This window comes from Vanellus vanellus (assembly GCF_965231255.1).
Source record: "Vanellus vanellus genome assembly, chromosome: 2".
Lineage (NCBI taxonomy): Eukaryota > Metazoa > Chordata > Aves > Charadriiformes > Charadriidae > Vanellus > Vanellus vanellus.
In genome coordinates, this window is record NC_138906.1 from 25,641,325 (window position 1) to 25,662,518 (window position 21,194).

Here is a 21,194-nt window from a genome sequence, read left to right on the forward strand (position 1 = left end):
TTGAATCCTTTACCGTTGCACCCACAATTAATCCTTATATATCCATGGCCAGACCTAGCAGTCTGACCTAGCAGTGTCATTAGAGGTCTCATGAATAGGCCTTGACAAATTTTCCTTGTTGTCTTTGCCATTGGATCCATGTGTGCTGCCCATTTCCCTGACTGACGGGTGAGTATGTCAGATGGATGTCTCTGTCATGGTGGTAGCCATGACATTCACAGCTTTGAGACTTTTGCATCCCTTCCTTCCTGGCCCATATAGGATACCACAATAATAACCTGCATAAGCTTTTAATGGAATTCAGCTTCCATGAACTCACCATCCTTATGCCAGCCACAGGCCAGCTAGGTCTACCTTCTAATATTTTCCATAATTACCCAGTTTATCTTACATGTTTCTTGTCATTATTCCATTGACCATTACTTTCAGGAGCACAAGGTTATCTTGTGGTCCAATATTCCAGGAGAGTGGAAGATAGGGAATAGGAGAAGATGGTAAAAATGTAATTTACTTCTATAACTGTATTGTTGAAGTGCTTGAAGTATTTTATGTTTCTCCTTGTATTACTGACACATTGCAAGACAAAATTGGTTAGCACATACTTTATTAAGGAGGAAATATAACATGAAACTTATAATGACATATTTTGCTGTCAGAGGTGTTTATGGATTCTGATGTCTTGTAAAATTGTATGATGCATTTTTCCTTCTGTTGCTTTCTGTTTTCTTTTTTTTTTTTTTTTCACCAGAAGAAATCATTGTAGGTTTGTTGTCTTGGAAGTATGGAATCAATCTCCATGATGGGAAGTCCTAAGAACCTCAATGAAACTTTTCTACCGAACGTTGCCAATGGCATCAAGGATGCCAGTAAGATCACAATAGGCATCATCGGAAGTGGAGACTTTGCTAAATCATTGACAATTAGGCTTATCAGATGCGGGTACCATGTGGTCGTAGGAAGTAGAAACCCTAAACTTGCTGCCGAATTCTTTCCCCATGTGGTTGATGTCACTCACCATGAAGATGCAGTAGCAAAAACAAATATCATTTTTGTAGCCATACACAGAGAACATTATGCCTCTTTGTGGGACCTCAAGCATTTACTCGCTGGTAAAATTCTGATTGATGTCAGCAATAATACAAGAGTAGACCAATATCCGGACTCCAATGCAGAGTACTTGGCATCACTTTTCCCAGATTCCTTGATTGTCAAAGGATTCAATGTTGTTTCAGCTTGGTCACTGCAGTTAGGACCAAAAGATGCCAGCAGACAGGTAAATGTTATATTTGTATTAATTTGTTTGTAAGATGAAAATGACAGGAACTGAATGTAAGCAGCCAGAACTCATGGGATTCATCCTGCCTGACTTAACATACCTAAAATGTCGGGCCTTTAGTTTAAGTTTTAGTAGCCACTAAAACGTTCAGAGTCTAGTTCATCCCACTGTAAGACATACGGAGTAAGTGGTCCTAATTGTCCCCTGGGATGCCTCTTTGAAGACTGCAGAGGAAATGTTGATACTAGCTTAGACTAGACAGCTGACCTTTAGATGACTACAGACAGAGGAGAGGAGTTGGGTCTTAATGTCTTCTGTAGGAAATATGTTAATTTTTATCCTTATGTATAAGGATCCTATACAAGAATAGAGGCAGCCTTTCCCAGTATATTTTAGTTTCAGTATGGGTTTACATGGGGTGAACTATTGAAAGAGATGCACAGAGATCTGAGGTCCTGAACTCATGAGTCAGCTATTCTAAAAATGCTTGCATGCAACGTAACAGCAAAGTGAATGAAAGAAATTATCTAGCTTTTAAAATGCCCCAAGATTATAAATATGAGGAAACAGAAGGAGGCACATATGTTTCTAAGCCATCATTCATTTGATCCAGGACTGCTTGGGAACATCATGTTCAAATTCCTTCCCATTATGTTCCCCAAATCCATCCTGCATATAGACAAGGCAGCTTTATGTTTTTCATGCTTTGCTGAAGTGATACAAAGGATTTAAGCCTGTGCAAGTACCCAGTCCTTCACGGCTTTATGGATTCTGAGAAATGCATGAGCAATGACTGGTGTAACATGAACTGCTGGAGACTATATTAGTTTTCTGGCACTTCAGGTAGATTTTAAATGGAATGCAAGAATTAGCATAATTTTTAAAATCACCTCACTGTACTATTTTTATCCCCTTTCAGAATAGCACTGCACTATAAGTAATTAAATTCTGTCAAAAGTGATCATGTTTGCTCTAATGAGGATGATCAGCAAACAGTGTTGGGCAAACTATACCCCATTGTAAATTATAAAGTAACTTTAAAGTACTTTGTAGCAGTGCATTTCTTTCACTCTGTAATAAACTGGTCTTTAGAATGAGTTCTTATTTGGCTGCTAGTTTTTCTTAAACATTCAACTTTTGTGGAAATCTGGATTGTGAAATTAAAATTGTTATACTTGGAGAAATTACACAGTTATCTGCTTTTCATTCTGTTTATGGTACAGCTGGTTTAGGGTCATCATTCAGATTCCTGTATTTTTGAGACTCGTGGTTTTCTGAAAGGCTTTTAGCCATTGTTTCAAGTTCAATCCAGTCCTGTAGACATTTTGGGGGGGAGGCGGGGCGGGGTGGAGCGGTGTTCAGTGTGCAGATTACCTGAGCATCCCACAGTCAGCTCATTATTAACTCCCAGTAAAAACCAATTTTGTTTTGGTTACTCTGTTGCTAATCAGTGTACATATTTTCACTTTGGCTGGATTTGTATATGGTTTCATTCTCATCTTGATGATAGAAGCTGGGATAACAGTAGTGCTGTGGCTTTGTCCTGGAGGCCCTTAAGGTTTTTTGTGATTGTTTGTTTGTTTTTTTTTACCTTTGATTCTCTTTCTCTGACTTACAGACAATTCACTTGACTTTCCCAACAGGTCTATATATGCAGTAACAATGTTCAGGCTCGCCATCAAGTTATTGAGCTTGCCCGTCAGCTCAGTTTTATTCCTATTGATCTGGGGGCATTGTCATCTTCAAGGGAGATTGAAAACTTACCTCTGCGACTGTTCACACTGTGGAAGGGGCCTGTAGTGATTGCCATTAGCCTGGCAACGTTTTTCTTCATCTATTCCTTCGTCAGAGATGTAATCCATCCATACGTGAGAAATCAGCAGAGTGACTTTTACAAGATCCCCATTGAGATTGTGAACAAGACTCTACCAATTGTTGCTATCACTTTACTTTCTCTAGTGTATTTATCAGGCCTTATTGCAGCTGCTTATCAGCTTTACTACGGTACTAAGTATAGGCGATTTCCACCCTGGCTGGATAACTGGCTCCAGTGTCGAAAGCAGCTTGGCTTGCTCAGTTTTTTCTTCGCAACAGTGCATGTGGCATACAGCCTCTGTTTACCTATGAGGAGATCGGAGCGATACTTGTTCCTCAATATGGCATATCAACAGGTAAGCCAATCTTTAGTTAAGTAAGCAAGCCAGAAATGCCTTGGCTGTATGCATATGGCTCATGAATACAATATATGTTTTCTTAATCTGTTCCACTGTTTTCAGCAGAGAATGCTATGGGTTATCTTATGTATAGCGAGTGTCAAGTAAGAAGGGAGACTAAAAGAAACATCTGTGCATTGTGCGCACCTTGTGGGTCAAGCTGCAAGTCAAGTTTGTGTGGTAGGGGAAATAAAAGATGTGTCCCACTTAAGTCCCTGATAGTAATATAGACAAGGAGAATGTAGGATAGACAGGATAAGAGCAACAGCAAGAAACTTCTGAGTTTCTGAAGTATATTCCTCTCTATGTATACTTCACATATGGGGGAAGCATGTATATCAAAAGTGCATTTACAAGTGTGAAAAAAGTATACGGGTAGATACTGTAATAATGCTCTACAGATATATCTGTGTTTACAAAATGAAAATGCTGTTACTTTGTAACATTTTGGACAAGTGGTAATTCTCTTTTACTCTTTAAAAATTCTGTAAACATCATCCATTACAGGCAATAGAAACTGACTTGCAGTTCCCAGGAGCAATCGGTCTTGCATAACGCTGAAACAATCTCTGACAAATTGTCATCCTCTAGAAGACGGTCTGATGCTCCTGTCCATCAGTGAGGTAGCTTATTGTCACCTGTAAAGCAGCATTGCCATTCAGCACATAACATTTGCAGGAGAGAGAGATGTGATAGAACAGAAGACAAGCAAACTAAGGAAATTAAATCAAATGGAACAAATTAACAGGGACTGGGTCCACAAATTCTGAAAGGGCTAGCATGAAAAATTGAACTTAAGAGGAAGGCAGGAAGAGCAAAACTATAAAAGGCAGCAAGAAACTGTAATTGTTCGTACTTAGTAAAGGACCCACTGATACTTTTACTAAGAAATTACCTTGGTTTTAATATTGTAAAACACTCACTTGTTAATATTCCTAGTGAACCTCTTTCAAAACATGTCATGTCACAATAGTTCACCTGAAAGTGGAAAAATAATTGAATATCCAAGCCTCTTAATTGTTAAGGACCTGAGTTGTTTTTTTCTGGTACAGCTCTCCAACAAGAACAATCTTGGACGTATCTGATGCTAACACTGGAAGAGGCAAAATAACTTGGACTCAGCATAGGGAGCTGGAGCAAAAACAGAAAATAATTCTAAATTATTTCTAAATGCAACAAACTGAAACCAAATTACATGTTTACCCAATTTATGTTATAGAATTTAAGTTTTCAGGGTCTGAAGAACATGGCTACTTTTCTACATTATATAGGAATGTGCAATTTATCTGTTTTTATAACATAATTGTTACGAATACTACATAATGTTACATTTTCTTTTAACAATTCATCTAAGTTGCCATGTTTTACATATTTTCAGTCTAACAAGAGCCAGTACCAGCAATAAGGAAATAGTTGTTTTTCTCTAAGACGTGAGGAAACTTCTGAAATATTTGACCTCATTTTATAGTTGTCCTGTGACTGTAGATTTTCACTCAGCAAAATAACTTTTGTTGATATTTTAAATATTCTGCAGAATAAAGTGCTTCCTTTCTGCTCTTTCATCAGGTTCATGCAAATGTTGAAAATTCTTGGAATGAGGAAGAAGTGTGGCGAATTGAAATGTATGTCTCCTTTGGAATAATGAGTCTTGGATTGCTTGCGTTGCTGGCAGTAACTTCCATCCCTTCAGTAAACAGTGCCTTAAACTGGAGGGAGTTCAGTTTTATTCAGGTATGTTACTTTTTAAATAAGGGGGTTTTGTTATTAACAACAATTCCTTGATGATGATCATGATGATGATAATCATGATCACGAACAAAAGCACTTTGCAAGGTGATAAGAGCTTTTTTTTCCTCTCTCTGGTAAGTTAATAAAAACAAGATATCCTTACTCAGCAGATAAATTACCACGGAGGCACATTAAGCCTTTTTTTTTAAGTGTTAGAATAGGAATTTGCATTTTATACTTCTTGGTCTTAAATAACCAACATAGCTAAGACCAAATGAGCACTAATATATTCCTTTTCCATTGTTAGAATTTCTAGCTAAATTCAAATTAAATAAATTTGGACAAACTCGCTAAAGGCAATGATACTGATGAGATACTACTATATGTAGATGCACACAGCTGTTAAAATTGAAGACTTAATTTGTGCTGCAGGACTTTTATTGCACAGCCCTCTGACAGCTTTGTTTATTAAAAGCAGAGCTTTTCCAAGTCCTGGCATGCCTTCTGCTGCCCTCCTTCCTCAGATAAATATCTACAATAGACAGACCTAACCAGCATAAAATATTGAGAAATACAGACTTTCAAACAAAATTTCCACTAGTTTTAGGTAGCAGTCAGTGATAAGAAATTTTATTAGGATTCGATATTGTGATAAATTTCCTAAGTGTGTACACATGGTTTTGGGGTTTGTTATGTTTTGTTTTGTTCTCTGACGTTGGATTCAGTACTCTAGTCTTAATTCAGTCTTTTCTGGTTAACGTTTTTTCAACGTAGCCACTGTAATAATATTGCCTAATTCTTAGTCCTGTCACTGTTTACAAATTCCTATCTTCAGAAAACAGGCACTGACTTTACTGTTCAGGCCTTGAGTTGCACCTCTACAGACATTTTAAAGGGAGTGATGGGGAACACTGGCTGAAGTTGGCAGAGGTCTTCTGTCTGTAAAATAATGTCTTCCATTCCCCTAGGGTTTCCCTTTCCAGGTAGGCCTACAAAAAGTTTGCTGAAAATTTTTAGAGTTCTCCTGACAGAACTGTTTATTCTCACTCATGGTTTTGAGCCTTCAGAGGGAGTAAATACCCGTTTTGTATTGTTACAACATCCCTGCCATCCGGAGTTCTCTGTGCAGGGACAATGGTACTGCTGTTGAGTGATGTAAAATGTTAGTACAAAAGGGAAAAATATGTATTCACTCATGAGTGAGGTGATGCCTTTATCCAGTAATGATTTCCAGGCACAAACCCAGCATTTACATCTTATTTTTCCTTACTCAGATTTCCAAATTTCAGGCTTGTGTGACTAAGTCAAAACCCATACAATGATCACATAGTGATGCGTCTACAAGGGCACATTTTATTGTGTCATATTTACTGCACTTATTTCCACTGTAAATAAAGTCAAAATAGTTCCAAATTTAAATAATTATGAACTTTAATGAATCATCTGTCAGTATTTTGAGGAATTTGATTGGGATCAAGTTGTTGGCTCTGAAGGTATGTTACAGTTGATACTGCCTTACACGCTGAAGAGAACTGGTATTGGTAATTAATTACAATCATATGCAATTTTTAATCACAGAAAATATTGAACTACTAAAAATGTCCCTAAAGTTAGTAATTATTAAACATACTTTACTTTGTCATTAGTTACTTTCAGGATGTAAGTTGTTCTTCCTTTAGTTACTTGTCCTTCAAAAAAGTCCTCCTGCTTTATTCCATCAGAAAACACACTTTCAGTGATCCATCACTAAAGTACAAAGAGTCTGCATTTCTGCACAAGCTTCATTGTACCCAGTATACAAGTAGAACAGCTAAAACATCATGATCATTACTGTCTTTTATATTTTTCTTCTACTGAAGTGCAATACGATGAAGTGAATTGGAACTTAATTTTCTCAATCTTCTCGAAGTCAGGGTGATAAACAGTGGAACTATTAGCCCATCATCTCAGTGCTGCTTTTTTATAGCTGGGAAAAGCATTATGTCTCTAGCTTTAGTCCTGAATCTCAGATGATTTGCCATAATAATTACTGAATTTGTTTTGCATCTGACAGATGATGAATCAGTCAGTCAGCATACTCACACAGTTTCTCACTTCAGCACTTCCCACTGAGAACAACATACTATTGCTTGCTCATCTTTTTTAATACAGTTTCATCAAAATAAGGGTCTCTTCTAAAGAGTTTTACCACTAAAACATACTCAGTCTGGAGTCCTACTAGCAAAATCTGAGTTTAGGATTAAGAAATTATCAACATATACAGTATACTGTATAGACTATTTTCTAGCCTTGTTCCAGTAGTGCGAGCCCTGAGCAGCATCTCCCCTACCTACAGTGGTTCAAACAGACCTCTTACAGTCTTCCTAATACTGTAAAGAAACCCCAGTTATGAATGTTTTTGCCCAGAAATCATTGCTGTCTTTGATATCCCCAATTATTTTGGAGATGCCTCCATCTTAACTAGCCTGGTTTCACAACACAGGTGTCACCATCCCCAAAAATTCCAGCCTGCTTGATCAAGGGAAGAGGACTTTGAGAGGAAAAGCAGTGCAGGCTCTGCTCATTCCCTCACAGTATGAATATGAACAAAGTGAGATACAAGAAGGTTGAACAGTAGTGCAAAAGAAAGTTACTGTGTCAGCCCTACCAGGAGCTGAGACAACTTGGAGTTGCTGTAGTACAGAGCTGACCACTGTACAAAACAAATATCTGATTACTTCATCATGATTCAGAGAGAAACACTCATAACATCCAGATGGAGGAGCCACAGAACCAGAGAGTGATGAAGAGTTTGCTCAGTAGAAGAGCCTAGATGATGGAAGCTTAGCATGAAACTTTGCAGGCATCTTAACATGACCCAGAGTTGGAGCTTACTGAAGAAAGAAGCAGGGAAGAAGCTGGTGCTGATAAACCAATGCATCGGTTTTCTTAAACGCCACTTCAGTACTCTTCTAAACATACTTGGTTAAGAAACAAAGGTAGACATGAGCAACAAATAAAAAAGAATTTGTATTTTGTCACAGCAGGCAGACTAACTAGCCTAAACCAACACACTGCAAACAGAAAAAGACATTTATTAAAATCAGTCCTTAAGTGGTCACATAAAATACACAGAAATGGAGAATATTTTCTGCAAGCAGTGCTGCATCGGGTCCTTCAGTCTTCTGAAGGAAGTTAAACTGTAAATACATAATATAAGCATAAATGATTAACACTTTTGTTTTCCAGTCTAACAGTTTGAGTCCAAAGCACATCACTCAAAGTGGCTTTGAAAGCTGAGCTTTTGTGTTTCTTAGCAAAAATCAGTGCAAATCTGCTACTTGTGTAGTAGGAAGCTGATCTTTTTGTAGACATTCCCTTTATCTGCTAGCACAACCCTAAAGTTTTTTGGAGGCAATATGACTAAAACTTTTCTTGTGCACACACTTTGAGGAAGGGCTACCTTGCCTTGGTTCTCCCACAAGAATAGTATACTTTTCCCCGAAAGTAAAGAAGAATGAGGCCCGAGCGTTTAGCAGGTTTATGGGTAAGATTCCAGTCAGAATTGCTACAGCCTGTTTATAAGTTTAGCAATATCCTGTTACTGGTGGAATCTGAAGTATACCTTGCATAAACGTAGGCTTTCTAAAATACCTTTTGTACGTATAAATTGCTTGGAACTACACGACCATTGTGACGGTAGAAATCCCTGAAGCAGATTTGTCCCACAGCGGATTTGTGTCTCTATATATGTACGCCTTCCTGGTAACATTTTAGGCATTTTTCTCCTGCATCTTTTCCACTCATATAACACTTTTTTTTTTTTTTTTCCCCAAACAATGCCAATTTGTCCAGTTTATCAGTGGCCTTAGCTGGAAATCTCCCCCATAAAAAAACTGACTTTGATCAGGAAGGAAAAGAAACAAACCAGGGAAGACTTAGAGAAGAGCTAAAAGATTGGAAAGTCCATAGGAAATGCGCTATTATATTACTCAGCTTCCAGGAAACACAGTATTATAGAAGATAAGGAAGCAAAGCAACCAAAGATGTTCTTCCCCTTTTCCCAGCAGCCATCCTAGAGCCTAGGCAGAGGGTTCCCAAGACTTAGAACTGATATTGCTAGTCGCTCACCAATATGAATTTACCAGTGAAGGCAAAGTATCCCTTCTTGCTGCTTTCAGAAGGGTTCTGCTCTTAAAGAAGTTAGCATCCTGTGCCTCTCCTGGCCTCCCTGTGGTAACATCAGTGTAAGTGATCTTCCAGCTCTCATAGACATACTCATCCCTTTCTTTTTGTGTCTTAAGAAGCCAGGAAAGGATGAGAGAAATGCCATATGTATAATCCATATGAAGCACAACTACATTTCAGGAAATCCGTTGTCTTTAATCCCTGTATTCTCTCCTCCACATTGTTCAGTCATAAACTTTTGCAGAAGAAAATAACCTTGCATATCTGAATGATAGCACCTCTCTTACCTTTTTGGTATTAAACAGATTGCTTTCTAGCAACTAAGAACTCCCACAGCACAATCACAATTTATTTCTCAATAATTGAAACATCTGTCATGTTAGCATCCATAAGGGTGGTCAACTTTGGAATAAGGCTTTCTGACACCACCACTGGCCAAGATTTGTAGTATGTTCTAGTGCTACCAACTGATTTTATTTTTACTGTTCAGCTGCCCAGCAGTGCCTTTTCCTGCACTAGCTGATGTCTTTTTGTCCAAGCATGCTTCAGTCAGTTCTGAGTTTCCTCATTTTACTACTGTACAGCCCATGCTGTAGTCTTTGAACATTTGCAGATACAGAAAATTCAAGTCTTTATAACAAACACAGGAGTTTTGTACTGACACAGCCCTCCTGCAGTGGGGTTTTACTTCAGTAGCAAAGGCAGCCGGTCTTGCTTGTACTTCTGGAAAAGTCATTGTTAGTAGCTGCAAGCTAGGGTAAATGCACTTAACAGAACTTTCTAGTGCAGATCTGCCCTGACTAAACAACCCAAAGACTGCAGAATGCTAAGTTGTGTTGAGGACATCCTCCTTCTAGCTAAGCAGTGCTATTACTGTCAAAAGTACAGCACAGAAATATTGCAATTAAGGGCCTGGTAGAAGAAAATACCATCAGTAGCTTACAGAAGCTCCTATAAGAGTGTCTTTGTTGTCACGTTTTCAGATGAGTGGTTGAAATGGTCCAGTACATACTAGTACATGCCCTACCAACACTTCTAAGAAGCATATGACAGCCTTTCACAGGGGAGAAAAAAAGAACTTAATGGTGATGCATCATATGTTTTTCTTGTCCTTGTGCTGTTAGTTATAAATGTTCTGATAAATGTACTGATGTACTTCTTATCTTCTATTTTGGCCATTAGATAGAAACACATACATAGTTGTCTCAAAACTGTAGTTTTCAGATGGACTTTAAATAAGAATTAACACGTTTTTTAAAAAAATCTGGGAAGAGTCTATATAGCATTTCCCTCTTTTTTTTTTTTTAAGAATCGTTACAGTTCTTATCAGTAAGCCTGATGAAGAAATTAGGGATATGATTCACTTGTGCCCTTTTCTCTGCTGGCAGTGATACAACAGCAATGAATTCAGGACAGTCATACCAGCAAAAATCAGCAATAACATATTCAAGCATCAGATTTTATAGTATTGTTTGTTGCCCAAATTTCTTGCCAGAACTTCCGTTCAGATACTGCGTGTGCCATTTTCATATCCACAAGGGGTTGTCTGATTGTTCTCTTTCTTATGGAATATTTTGGGAGCAAATTGTTCTTTTTTTAAAAAGGGCGCAGCACATCTAAAACGTACCAACTTGGCTCTGAAACCATTGGCAAAAAATTGCATAAATATTGGCAAGCTGAAAAACATGGTACCAATTCTAGAAATTAACAAAAGTCTTTTTCTTTTTATACCATTATATGTGTGAATCCTTGGAAATGGTATTGTCTCAGATGTTCTCCTTTCCCTAGAATCTGGTTAATCTTGAAGTAGAAAGAATTAATTATTTCACTAGCTATTATAGACCCTTAGGCTGCATTTTTCTTTCCCTCTCTGTTTACTGGAATTAACCCAAAACTTGGTAGCCAGTAACCTTTCTTAATATTCATTCTCTGTTTTGATGATTTTCTATAAATGCTTCCCAACCAAGTTAGTCATTATATCAGTTTTGGCCAAAAAGAGTTTTTCTTCATTTGATCACCACCAAAATTCAAAGCATAGTATTTTTTTTCCATGGTTTGGGAAAGTCAAGGCTAATACATTTAACTCAAATCTGCAGAGCAATACAAATACAGGGTTGTTAAAAGGGCAGATGCGCAGAAACGGTGAATGACCCCTGTTAGCACTACCTTCTGTGGCATACTCTAGATTACATGATAAGAGGTCCTCTGCAGGGTGCCGTGGGAACCTTCTGCTTCATGTTTCACCCAGCACTACCTGTTATAAATGCATCGTTGCCTTGTTCTGCAGTCCAGGTATTTCAGTAGGCAACAGCTGATGGAGAAAGGTAAGGGATGGTTTATGCTAACTTCAGGCAAGTGGATATAGGCCATTGCAAGGAATAAGCAAACTGCACCTCTCTGAGTGATAAAAATCTGGAGTGTTAGGCCCAGATTTTTTCCAGCAGAATTGCATTGTTCCATAATCATGAATCTTGGAAGTGATCTGCCCTCACAGTTAAGAAACAGGGAACTTTTAATTTCCGATCACAACTGATGTTGTTCCAGTTACTTCACTGGGATTGTTCCCTATTCGCACACGTATCCTGAAGTTGACTTCCATTACTTAGAGTTTGGGCAAACATCATCTTCATTTCAGCTTTGACTAAGGCCTATAGATGCTAGCAGCAGAGGTATGTTGTAAATCAGTGTTCAGTTCAGTCTGTAGTTTTCAGAACATGTGAACTTAAACCCACATATTGCTAATTTAAAATAGTGTACAGGTAAGAGATTTTAACATGATGCCTAATAGAAATGTTAAAATAACAGGTTAGAGCTGTCAGATGAAGGACCAAGTACTATTATCTCTTCTTTTTTCCCTGTTTTCTCTTTTTTCAAAGTCTACACTTGGATACGTTGCTCTGCTCATAAGTACTTTCCATGTACTGATTTACGGATGGAAAAGAGCTTTTGAAGAAGAGTATTACAGATTTTATACACCACCAAATTTTGTTCTTGCCCTTGTTCTGCCTTCTGTTGTAATTCTAGGTAAGATCATTTTACTTTTGCCATGTGTAAGTAGGAAACTGAGGAGAATTCGAAGAGGATGGGAGAAAAGCCATGTTACAGAAGAAGCAAGTGGGTCTGTTCCACATCTCTCCCCAGAAAGGATAACTGTGATGTGATAATACACTAATAGACTAATACACTAATATTTGTCAGCACTGATGCAGGTGTTTGGGTGGGTTTTTTTGGTCATAAACTTGTATTTTTAGGAGTTTAGTAAAGTCACTGTGGACTTGCATGGCATATAGTACAAGCTCTCAACCAAACTATGAGAAATTTATAACTAGAAGAACACTACTTCAGATAACTACAAAAATACTTTTGTTTTGAATTAGAGAGGGCAGATGAGTATGACATCAGAATTTTTTAATGCTCCTTTGCAAGGTTGCATCACAACAGTATTTTATTATAATCATGATTTCCAGATATTTCTTTGACATAGAACATATGTGTCAGAGTGCTGTTTATTCACACCACATTTTCTGGGCAGTATTTCTTTTATTAAAACCACACTTCTGGATTAGTGAGTTCAGAATATAGACTAATAGGGTTAATAAGGAAATAATCAGGTTTTGAAACAAATTAATTTGTAACAATGTATTGCACATGTACAGTATATTTATTTGTGTGTGGTTTTACACCATTCCATGATTTGAATATGCAAAACCAGTTTCAATTATGGTGTAATTGTACATCTTGTAAGCAAGTGGTATTGTACTAACAGGACCATTTTTTTCAAAGTATCACGTAGGATTTTAGACCTTTCGCATATCTTTATTTCCATACATCATATAATGAAAATTCAAAAGTGTTATACATGTATAGAAAGCCTTGCAGATATGTGTGCAACTAGTTTTTGATTTTCAAATTATTTCAAAATATCAGAAAACATTCCAAAACTAAAAAAAAGCTGAGAAATCTGCAACAAAAAAAAATCCATTTTCACTGTGAAACTTCCAGTAAGTTGGTACAACAGGGAAGCATCACGATACTTATGTTCTATATGTTTCTACACTGGAGTTTCAGTTATTATATATGAATTTCCCAGAGTCTGTCTTAAATTCTTAGTAGCTTTTTGTGCAAATCCAATCTTCTATTTTTATATAAAAGTCATACTTTTACAACAAATATATCTGGGATATGCCTGAATTTTTGAGAAACAAAATTATTATTCTTATACTTAAAAATGAATTTATCTCTAAAACTTGACATTTGCATTTCCTGTGGGTTTCAAAAGAATGTTCACAATTATTTATTACTAATGCTTTGTCAGGTTCTACTCTTCTCTAAACAAAGCAGCCAAACTCAACTCATACCTTCAGGCTAGTCCTGCCTAATTAGAAAAACCTTTATTTCAGTGAACCAGAATGTGTATTTGGTCCTAATTTTCTTTACTTGTATGAAATTATATTTTTCTTGTCTATATTTGCACTGTTTAGGAACTCTGACTTTCTTAGCTGAACCTTCACTTGTTTGTTATTTTGCAAGAATTTGTCATCAATATGATACATCAGAAATACACAGTACTTACTTAAGCTTGAATGTATCCTTAAACATCACTAGTCCTGTAAATCTCATCTCTATTTGTAATGAAACCAACAGCTCCACAGAAAAAGAAGAATCCAGAATCAAACTCTGTCCCCAGTTACACCAAACTAAATCTAAAGAGTTTTAGTTGTTCTTAATTTCATTTCAAATTAAAAAAATCTACAACAGTTTTATTTTGATTATAGTATCCATATTCCCCAAACTTACACATAAAGCCTGTGTATATTCTGGGCTTTTTGCAAATCAAGAGACAGTTGAACTTGCTTTCATTTTAAGCATCTTCAAATCTAGAAATGAAAACTAAAGTATTTGCATTTTTATTTCCAGAATTAAAGCATTTTTTCATATGTCTTTAAACATGTTTTGTATTGAATGAGAGATCAGCTTAGGCATTTGCGCTTCAATCCTTTAAATAAAATTAATTTTTAAAATCTTAGAATACACAAAGTCTTGCAGAATTTTAACAGTATAAATACCATGCTACATTCTACCCCAGTCCTATGCACGAAACCTGATTAAAATCACTAGAATGGGATGGTATAACTGAGAGCAGAATTTCATACCTCTGAACAAATTTAGCGCAGAAACCATTACTGTTGACAATCTGATTACATTTCAAAATTAAATATGCTGCTTTTATTTTATAGTAATTCTACACTTCTGTAGAATAGGTGATTAACATTCATGTTCCCTGCAATTATCTAATTGGTTTGATGCAATAGCGATAATGTTGCAGAACTAAGATACTGTACTAATGGAAAATTACTGTCAAAGTCCATATACATTGTATTGTAATGCAACCACTGACAGTATATACAGATATGTATTAGCCCTCTTTCCTATGCAAAAATTTATTTCATCATTAAATTCCTTCAAGAATGTTTAAACTGTTAAATTTTGAACTGCCAAAGGTGTCTGGAGAGAATAATGATGTGTTGTTCCTTTTTTCAGACTGTGTGTGTGTAGAAAATTAAAAATGTGTTTTGATTTTATAAGTTACTTGAAAAGTTGAAATATTAAAGTATTAATAAATAGACGATATTTTTAGATCAAATATATGAAGACATTTTGTGAAATATTTGTGCTACAGAATGACATTTGGTTTTCTGTTAGGCCGTGTATTTACTTCTAACTGGAGTAACAAGTTGACTTGTGACTTAATATTTTGTAGTGTTATTTAAGCACCAATTCACTCTAACAAGACACTGTTAAATCTGAAAGTAAAATTACACTCATGCATTTGCTACACATTATGTGTCATATCATGCATATGTTTAGTCACATAAGGAATCTATTCATGTGATCAAACACATTGATTTCTATAGAAGAACTCACATTAGGACTGCTCATTGGACCTGAGGATAAAATTTTATTTTTATTTTTGATTGCCTAAATATAATCAACTAAATTCATTTAGATGTCTTAGTTACTTAGGAGAATAAATACATATTTTGACTAATAGACTGGTATAAAAATATTTTTGTGTAGCTTTATATAAATTGCTTACTGCCTAATTAAAAATGAATAATGAAATAATCTTTATTTCTCTTCTTTACTGTTCAGTAAAAAAGAATAGTGCTTAATATGTAATACAGAACTGTACACATCATATTAGAAAATCGAAACCTCTGTATTTACTAACAGGTTATTTGTTTTCTATGGATATTAAGGTATTCTTTCTTAACAGTGTCTAAAATACAGTTCTATTACAGGTTCCATATGGGTCTTTAGTTTTATCTTACAGTTCTATTAACTGTGGCAAATATGTACAAGTTAATTAAGTACCTGTGCTCTTGAATTATTTAGAGATTAATTATTTTTTAATTATTTTGCAAGTTCTTTGCATATCTAGCTTGTGGTAATGGTTACTGTGAATCGGTGTCACATTTAACTTTTTGTTCCAGCATCGTGCATTATATGCTGTGCGAACATGAGAAAGTACATTTGTATTTTTATTTGGCATTAATTGCCTATAAAATAGTATGTCTCTGTGTGTGTCTATATGTTATTGGGTATACATGCTGCCCAGCTAGCACTTACAGAGATTATTAATTAATACAAGGCAATGAGTTCCCAAGAGGCTATAAATTTCACAGGTATGAATATAGTTAGGAAACAGCTTTCCTCTGAATGTGAAGATTTCTTCTGAAAGTTAGATATATCAGGTGCATAAAATTAGATAGATTGAGTTTTTCAGTATAATCTTTTCATATATGCAGTGGTAATGGATGCATATGCGTAGCTCCTTTCAGACAGTGCACCTCGTAATACACAAGTTTTTTATTTCTTGGCTATTCATCCTGTAGTATTTTCTATCAATGTTATGAGTAATGTTGCAGTACTGATATTGTATCAGTATATGATACTGCTTGAATTAATTAGATTACAGCCTTTAAAATAAGTGACACACTGAAATGACTTGAACAATGATCTCCATTGTTATATATATTGTTTCTCATGCCTTGCTGGCAGTGTCCTGCAGTGAGCATAGTATGTCTCCCACGTGCAATATTCTCTTTGTAGTTGTGTTTGTCAATTTGTTTGTGCTGTCTCTCTGAACAGGGCTATTATAAATTATTAGTAATGCTTTTATCTATTTTTCCATAGACTGTGTTTTACACAAAAATCAATAAAAAGTCAATGTCAGGTATTTGGCTTTTTCTTCTGTGCTTACGCATAATAAATTTTAGCTTGCTTTTCTTTATAATACATGTGTGCTCCGATCAACATTTTCTCCAAGAGGTAGGAATCAAATGCAAGTTCATAAAAAAAAATCTAAAGAGCAATTTGTTTATTTTGCAATGGCTGGATAACAGGTATTTCACGCAGACACACTGGAAAGCTATATCGCATATCCTACTGTAAGGTATTCTCCATTTTTTTCAGAACACAGAGTGAACACTACAGTACTATCAGCATATATATTTGGTCTACTTTTCATTCAACAAACAAAAAGTTTGGAAAAAGTAAGATTGCTGGGCACAAGTAAGTTTGCCAGGTGGAGACACTCTTCCTGTTTGGTTGTGTGTGTGAGAAAGCATTACTGTTTAAATGAGAAAAACAGGTGAACCACTTTGCAATCCTTCATCTGAAAATATATAACTTTTCTCCAGAGAGGCTTATGCCAACATAAGAGGAAAGAGGAAGAGAATACGAGAGGTGAAATCCTACTTAACTAGAGGTTAGCAGCATAAACTGTTCTGAGTTCAGAGAAGTCAAGGTGCATGAGTCAGTGAAGCTGACAGGATTCACATTGCTTTGACATTAAGTTACATAGCTTCCCAAATGGAATTTAGGTATTTTTTAAATTCAAAATACTTAATATGTATTTGTGCCACGCCTGACATGATAGTAACATTTTGGTCCTTGAAGTCTGTCTTTTCTTAGCTTTTTCTTCAGTCTCACCCTGTTTCTCTGTATCACAGTGCTTGTTTTAATGAGTGTTGATACTATGTTAGCAGCTGGGGCCCTGAACGTACACCTTTGTCCAGCTGTACCTTGTACTGTACAAAATTGTAAGTGCTGTCTACTGTGACTTACTTCATTTCCTTACAATAATAAAGTTCAGTGTGAAAGCCGCCCTCAAATCCATACCACCCAATGACCTGAACACTGTATTTTAATAGTATAGGTAGGTAAATCCAGATGTTGGAAGCTGTGTTGACTTTACAGGATTAAGGTTGAGTCTAGTCCCAGCCATTTCACGTGCCTTTTCTTTTTTTCTGTGGCTATCAAACACAGAGGGTCTGGCAGAACAGTCCTGCACTTTCCTGCTTCTATGTCCCCGCTTCTTTTTCCCCTTCCTACTGACCAAAAAAAGAAATGAGAGTGAAAAGGAAGACAAGTAGTCAACAGACTGATTCTTAGAAAGATTCTGATTTCTGTACTACAAAGAGCTCAATGTCATCTTTGATAAGCAGTGCAGGTGGCTTTGGAAAATGTCTATAAGTTCAATACAGCCAAGGAAAAGACATCACTTGGCTAGGGCTGGAGAGCCCCATTGCAGCACACGAAAGGTGCATCCTGTACTGAGTAACAGTCCTTCAAAAGTTTGCAACCTTGTTTGTAAGACAGCAAATACAGAGAGGTAGAGGAAATAATTCACTCAGCAAAGTCAACAGGAGATTAATGGCAGACCTAGATATGGAACCTTGATCTTTTAATACACAGCCATGTCCTACATGTTCGACTACACATTCCTGTCATTTTATGAAATTTAACTTTACCTCAAGAAGAGAGGTTGCTGGCATGTCTCTTCACACCAAAAGAGTTTGTCCTCAGTCAAAACAGAAGTCCTTTCTACATCAAATTTACTTTTAAAACATGTTTCTTAGCATTTATAAGACAACATTTAATACGTCTGAATTAATACTCTTAGAAGTAAGGTACTAAAGCCTTGATGTCTCAAATGTTATTTGTTACTAAAGGAAGAGGTAGATGTGATAAAAATACAATACAAGCCTGTTTGGGGTGGAAAACTGTTGAGTAAATATTTTCACAGTTGATTGCAGGTTTTTGAGGATGGACATTTGCCATTTGCCGAGGGCAGCAGAATCCCTGTAGTCAAACTTGCACAGTGTAGCTTTCATCCCAGTTTTTAAAAGCTTCATTTATGAAGAAGGTGCACAGAGAGCAAATGGAGCTTTGCAATATGATCTTTGGAACAGTCAGCCAACAAATGGCATGTGACCTAAGCTTATAATTTACAGACTAAGTTGCCCAATTTAGGTATGTTCTTTATACAGTTGTCATTCAAAACACAGGCAAGAGAACTTAAAACCACTTAAACCACAATAAAATTAAATTTTAGTGCTTTTTTTTTCATAAGCTTAAAAACTTTGAATACATACAACTTTAGTTGAAGTATCTGGGCACCAAGTAAAAAAAATATATAATCCAGTTAGTTTGTTCAGCACTAACTACTTGCTGACCTATAAGCATTGTCATTACAATTCATCTCAAATGCTTAATAAAAAAATCTTGTTCCATCCAGTAGTGTAGGCCCAGATACAAGACAGCCACTGAGACAAACATTCACAGAAACAAACGTTTAGGTGGAACATGGAAGGGTTAGTAAAATGGTTAGGGGAATGGAGAGATGTGTGTACATGGATGGATGAAAAGCATCAAACACCAGCTCCAACCCTGGCAGCCGTGTTGTTGCATTACGTGAATGCGCTATAATGTCTACGGGTCCTGCCTTTGTATGTGACCTGTGTTCCTACAAATGCAACTCTGCAAGTTATGGATGTCAAAGTGGTCATTGCATTTTCCAAATTAGACTCCCATTCTATGCTAGGCTGTATTTTTGCTGTCGTTTTGGAGTTGTATACAGGATGAACTTCTATAAAACGCAGAGTGTGGATGGGCACATGCAATATTGTGTATTTTCCCTTTGACAAAAGGAGAACTGTAGAGCATATGTGAGTACTAAACATGATATGCATCTTACTCCTTTCTGAAGAAGGCAGGTATGAAATGGGAGGGGTGTAGCATGCACGCTGGGAAGAATGAAAATAAGAACTGTGTTGGTTATAGTTAGTATGCGCAGCTTGTCCAAATCCTGCCAAGGGCAGCTGAAGCGAACAGCCCTGCAGAGTGCCTGTGACCACACCGCGAGGTGTCACCTTTTGCGGCAGAGGCTTCTGGATACCCATGTCTCCTCCTGCAGGCTTTAACCCAGCACAGGGAGGGCCTGCTGTTCCCAGGCAGTTTGGCGTTGGCGGGCTCGGCTATGCTCCCATCCCGGAGACGGCATTTCAGAATCAGACTGCGTGCCCGTGAGGTGTACGTGTATCCCTACAGGGGCAGCTGTGCTCGCAGCCAAGAGATGCTGTAGCAGACTGAGGGATGAAAACTGAGCAAGTGGAAAACATACAAATCCCCTTACGCTTCTGTCCCTGCCTTTGTTACTTTCCAGGCGTTGATCATCCGTTTCATATCGGTCTATGCAGAGGAATTATTTCTTGCACCCTCCTCCCCACAGCCAGGCTACCCCAGGCCGGGCTGTCCCATCTGCGCTAGCATTTGTCACGGTGGTCTCTCACGGTGGATTTTTTCATGATCAGCAGTTACAGATCGACCAGCCTCTCTCCCCCAGCTCCCCAGCAAGTGGGAAAAACCCGGCCTCTGCGCTGCACAGGGGTAGGGAAATGCTTTTGTCGCTGAGGAAGCGTTTTATAACATGGCATGAAATGGCATTACTGGTAGGGTGCAGGAGGGTATAAAACATGGCTGCCGCCGCAGGGGTGCAGGGATGTAGCACCGGAGTGAAGCGGAGGGGCAGGACTGGGGCCTGCGGGGCAGGGGGGGGAGCGCGGGGCGCGCAGCTGCCCCCGGCTCCCGACACCCCGGCGGTCCCCACAGGCCGGCAGGCGGAGCCGGGCGGGCTCGGCGGGCGGGGGGGGCCCACAGGCGAGGCCTGGGCCCCGGCGGCGGGAGGTGGTGCCGCCCCGCTCCCATGGCAACGGCGCGGGGCCGCGCTGCTGCCGCGGGCGGGCGGCGGTGGCGGCCCGGCACCATGTCCTCCCTGGCCGAGCCCCCCGCCTCACGGGCGCCCTCTCGCTCTCCGGCCCGCACCCCGCACTTGTCGCCGGCCTACGGCCCCTCTCCCTGTGGCGGGGAGAGGCGCAGGAACGCCTCGGACGCCGGCGCGGACCCCGACGCCGTGCAGGTGAGCTCCCCCGCGGCCAGAAGTCACCAGGCCGCCCACCTCCCGCCGCCGCCGGCCGGGAGGGCCTGGCCTGGCCCTGCTTGGCTTGGCCACAACCTCGGGCTGAGAACAAGCCTCAGTTTGTGCTCCACGCGCAGCCTGGATTTACCCGTCCGTGGGTAGATTCACGTTGCTTCAACGTGGCATTTTTAAGGTTTAAGCACTTTTAAAGCACAGTCTAAAAAATAAAATAAAATGTTAAAAGTGTGACTTTTCCAGGACGCACAGTTAAGATCAGTGGATTTGAATCATGTCATCAAACTCCTTGAAGATTCAGACTCAGTAAGTAAGCCTGATACCTCATTATTTCAGTTACACAAGTAGTAATGGGGCTTAGAAAAATGTTTTATACGGTTACTTTAGTACCCACCCTATACAGAATCATAGAATAGTTTGGGTTGGAAGGGAGATTTAAAGGTCATCTAGTCCAAACCCCCTGCAATGAGCAGGGACATCTTCAACTAGATCAGGCTGCTCAGAGCCCCGTCCAACCTGACCTTGAATGTTT

The 21,194-nt window shown here is 38.3% G+C and overlaps 2 protein-coding genes across 2 annotated transcripts in view; both read left to right on the plus strand.

The window, feature by feature from the left end:
• Window positions 1-781: 781 nt before the first annotated feature.
• STEAP2 (STEAP2 metalloreductase) lies at window positions 782-12,545 on the plus strand (the record flags this gene model as incomplete). Its single annotated transcript, XM_082479129.1, has 4 exons — window positions 782-1,273; window positions 2,920-3,447; window positions 5,056-5,220; window positions 12,261-12,545. The coding sequence occupies 4 exons, from the start codon at window positions 782-784 to the stop codon at window positions 12,543-12,545; spliced, it is 1,470 nt and encodes a 489-aa protein (XP_082335255.1).
• A 7,949-nt stretch (window positions 12,546-20,494) lies between these two features.
• Window positions 20,495-21,194, plus strand: part of CFAP69 (cilia and flagella associated protein 69) — a gene marked incomplete at both ends in the record, with an annotated part of 30,545 nt that continues 29,845 nt past the window's right edge. The window contains 2 exons of the mRNA XM_082479778.1: window positions 20,495-20,647; window positions 20,906-20,968. Of these exons, the coding sequence (XP_082335904.1) occupies window positions 20,495-20,647; window positions 20,906-20,968 (216 nt within the window). The remainder of the gene's footprint in view (window positions 20,648-20,905; window positions 20,969-21,194) is intronic.